The 2,969-nt window shown below is 38.4% G+C and overlaps 1 protein-coding gene across 1 annotated transcript; it reads left to right on the top strand.

The window, feature by feature from the left end:
- Positions 1-1,103: 1,103 nt before the first annotated feature.
- Positions 1,104-2,749, top strand: LOC139457170 (uncharacterized). Its single transcript, XM_071238597.1, has 2 exons — positions 1,104-1,122; positions 1,455-2,749. The coding sequence occupies exons 1-2, from the start codon at positions 1,104-1,106 to the stop codon at positions 2,747-2,749; spliced, it is 1,314 nt and encodes a 437-aa protein (XP_071094698.1).
- The last annotated feature ends 220 nt before the right edge of the window (positions 2,750-2,969 follow it).

The raw sequence follows: 2,969 nt of genomic DNA, 5'->3' as shown, positions 1-2,969 counted from the left end.
AATTTGTATCCATTTAGGAATTATTAAGCAGCCGCCCGTGAATAACACGTGGGGGTTACACTCGCTGCTGAGTTCAAGGATTTTGATTTGTCTATATGAGATTACAATGAGCGTTTTCGCATAACAATGGTCATTTATACCCGATCTTACAACTTCCCAGATCTATCGTTATTATGGTTCCCATTTTGATTCAAGTACAACACTGTAGAAACTGCTAATCGCGCAATGAAATTAACACACACCAGCGACGTCGTATTATTGTTTAAACGCTCCATTATTCTTCAGGAATAGGCAGCTGTTTGTCAATTATACATTATCTTTAAGCAACGTTTCAAATATTCAGGTGAATGATTTCAACATTTTGTCCGTAAATATGTGTCGCCAGCGATGCTCGAACACGCATCATTTCATTTGGGGACGTCCAATTGTCGTTCTAAACTACAGCATCACAAGACGGCATTAATAATATGTAGCATAATGTGTAACTGCATGTTACCTTAACAATGTTCATTTTAAAAGCAATTTGATAAACCATATATATATATATATATATATATATATATATATATATATATATATATATATATATATATATATGGACCTCGGCTCCATTATTTTTGAGGAATGGAGAGTTCATTCGGACATTCCCCTTTACATATTGAACATTGCCATCGTCATCTGTGTTTTCGTTACTCAAGTTATTCAAGAGAGCCTCCAGGTAGCTTTTATTTTCCCATCATATTTCAGACTGAACGCGAGTGAAACGATGTTGTCAGATAGCGTTGTCAAAAAAACAGGGGGTGCTTGAAGAATTTCCAGGTGCATCATTTACATTTAGTTCGATTGGGCAGAAAATGTAAAACCAGGTACAAAACTAACCTAAAACTCCGATCGAGATGAAGAACCGATAACCAGGATTTGTCATTTGATGTTATCTCAGTATGCGAAATAGTATACCAGTATTGAACAAACTGATGCTGATATAACTGCAAAATAATTGTTTGAATAAATAAGGATAACCTCCTTTCTTTCTAAAAGGATTTGTGAAATTTGTTACAGAGAACAAAGGCCCTGAATCTGCTGCACCCTCACTCCCATCACAAATGTTGATACAGATCTCATGTGAGGGAGCATACTGACCGTCCTCTTGTACTGCGTCGAAGTTCTAGATTTGTGAACAAAACTTGCAGTTGCATTCACGTTTAACGTCGCTCATCAACAACAACGTACGTGTAATATTATTTGTTTTGAGTAGTGGTTGATATCGACAGTATACTCACAGACGCTCAACTAAAAATCATACGATATTAATCATCATCATGTGTATGTTTAATCCACAATCATCGTAGACATTAGAAAATTATTATCTAACTTAAATCTTTATCTGTTTCAAGCTGGTTAAGAGTACGTTTTAGTAAGCAATCAGTTATTGCCGTTATTTGTTTAAAATATAGCTGATAGATATTTTAATATGTTATTCAGGCGTACAAGAAAACTAATGTCGCGATTGAAAATCATCATTTATATCATTGCGATATCCTATCTCGTCGTAGCAATAACAAACGCAGGAAGCTGGGTTTTCTTTGGCACTAAACGATTGTTGTTGAACAGAAATGGGCATGAACGAGAATGTTCAAAGAGCATGGGGTATTTGCCATCTGGTGGTATGAAGTTAGAGGACATAGTTTTAGATCCTTCAAGAAGTTTTGGAACCAGAAGAGGAGGCGAGAACATCACTGAAGTTAAACATCAAAATGAAAGTATGGAATATTTAAACTTTGAATTCGGCATCTTAACAGCCCTATGCAGAGGAAAAACCGGTTTAAAGAGACACTTGGGAATATCTCATCAACGAGCACCTCTAAATGATTTGACAAACGTAATCACAGTGTCCAATAAAACAGAGATGGAATACATTGAGAGTTTAGACGGACTAACTGTTGGAATTGTTCGCATCAACTATGCAAATATGTACTGGACCGTGATAGAACTGTACAACGCATATCTGAATACCCGGGAAATGAACAGAACAGCTGCCGAGACCACCATTCTCATCCTTGACGCCCATCCAGCTACTGCCCTAGACGGATTGTGGGAACTGCTGTTCAAGAAGGTCGTCAGAGTGGGATGGTTAAAAAAAACAACGCTCCTGGAGCAGTTTGTCCTTGTCCCCGAGTTGAAACGGGTGCCCATTGTGCGCAAAGCCAAATCTATTCCTTATATCGACGACTTCCGTTATGATGTCTCTGATCGTGCAGGAGGCTTTCTTGGCAGGAAACTAGCTTGTGGCAGGATTAGGATAACTGTTGTGTTGAGAAGAAACTACATAGCCCATCCACGAAACGTCAGGGGAATAATAGAGAGACAGTTTAATAATTCTGATGAACTTATTCAGGCGCTGGAAAACACATTTCCTGGAACTCCTGTACAAGCCATAGCGTTGGAGACTTTGACCATCAGAGAACAAATACAACTGATCACGGAAACGGATATTTTGATCGGTGTACACGGTGCAGGGTTAGCACTCACGTTGTTCCAGGTTCCTGGAACAGGGTTAATTGAACTCTTCCCTCACAAGTATACACATAACAGAAATAGTCACATGGAACAGTTGGCTGTTTTGGGTGGTAAACTATACAGTAGTTGGTACAGCGACAACAAGTTTACCACCACAGTGTACGTCCCCCCACGCGTGCTGACGGATATGGTGCTGGACATGAGCAGACGGGTGTGTGGAGGCACCTTATAAGATGGTAATCAACAGAATTAAATTGATGTGACTGCGTTAAGTCATACACGTTGTTTTAAGAAAGGATTGGTGGCAAGAAATCACCCTTAGTTTGTTTCTCTAAATACCTCACCTCATGATATTAAACAAATCAAATGCATAGATTAATATTAATGTTACAATAGCCAAATACGAAATTATATGAGAAATCAACTTCAGTAAGTATCTTGTGTGCTTCATT

This window comes from Haliotis cracherodii, unplaced genomic scaffold (assembly GCF_022045235.1).
Source record: "Haliotis cracherodii isolate W230 unplaced genomic scaffold, xgHalCrac1.p SCAF_1, whole genome shotgun sequence".
Lineage (NCBI taxonomy): Eukaryota > Metazoa > Mollusca > Gastropoda > Lepetellida > Haliotidae > Haliotis > Haliotis cracherodii.
The sequence above is the reverse complement of the archived record's forward strand: the minus strand, read 5'-3'. Positions and strand labels throughout refer to the sequence as shown.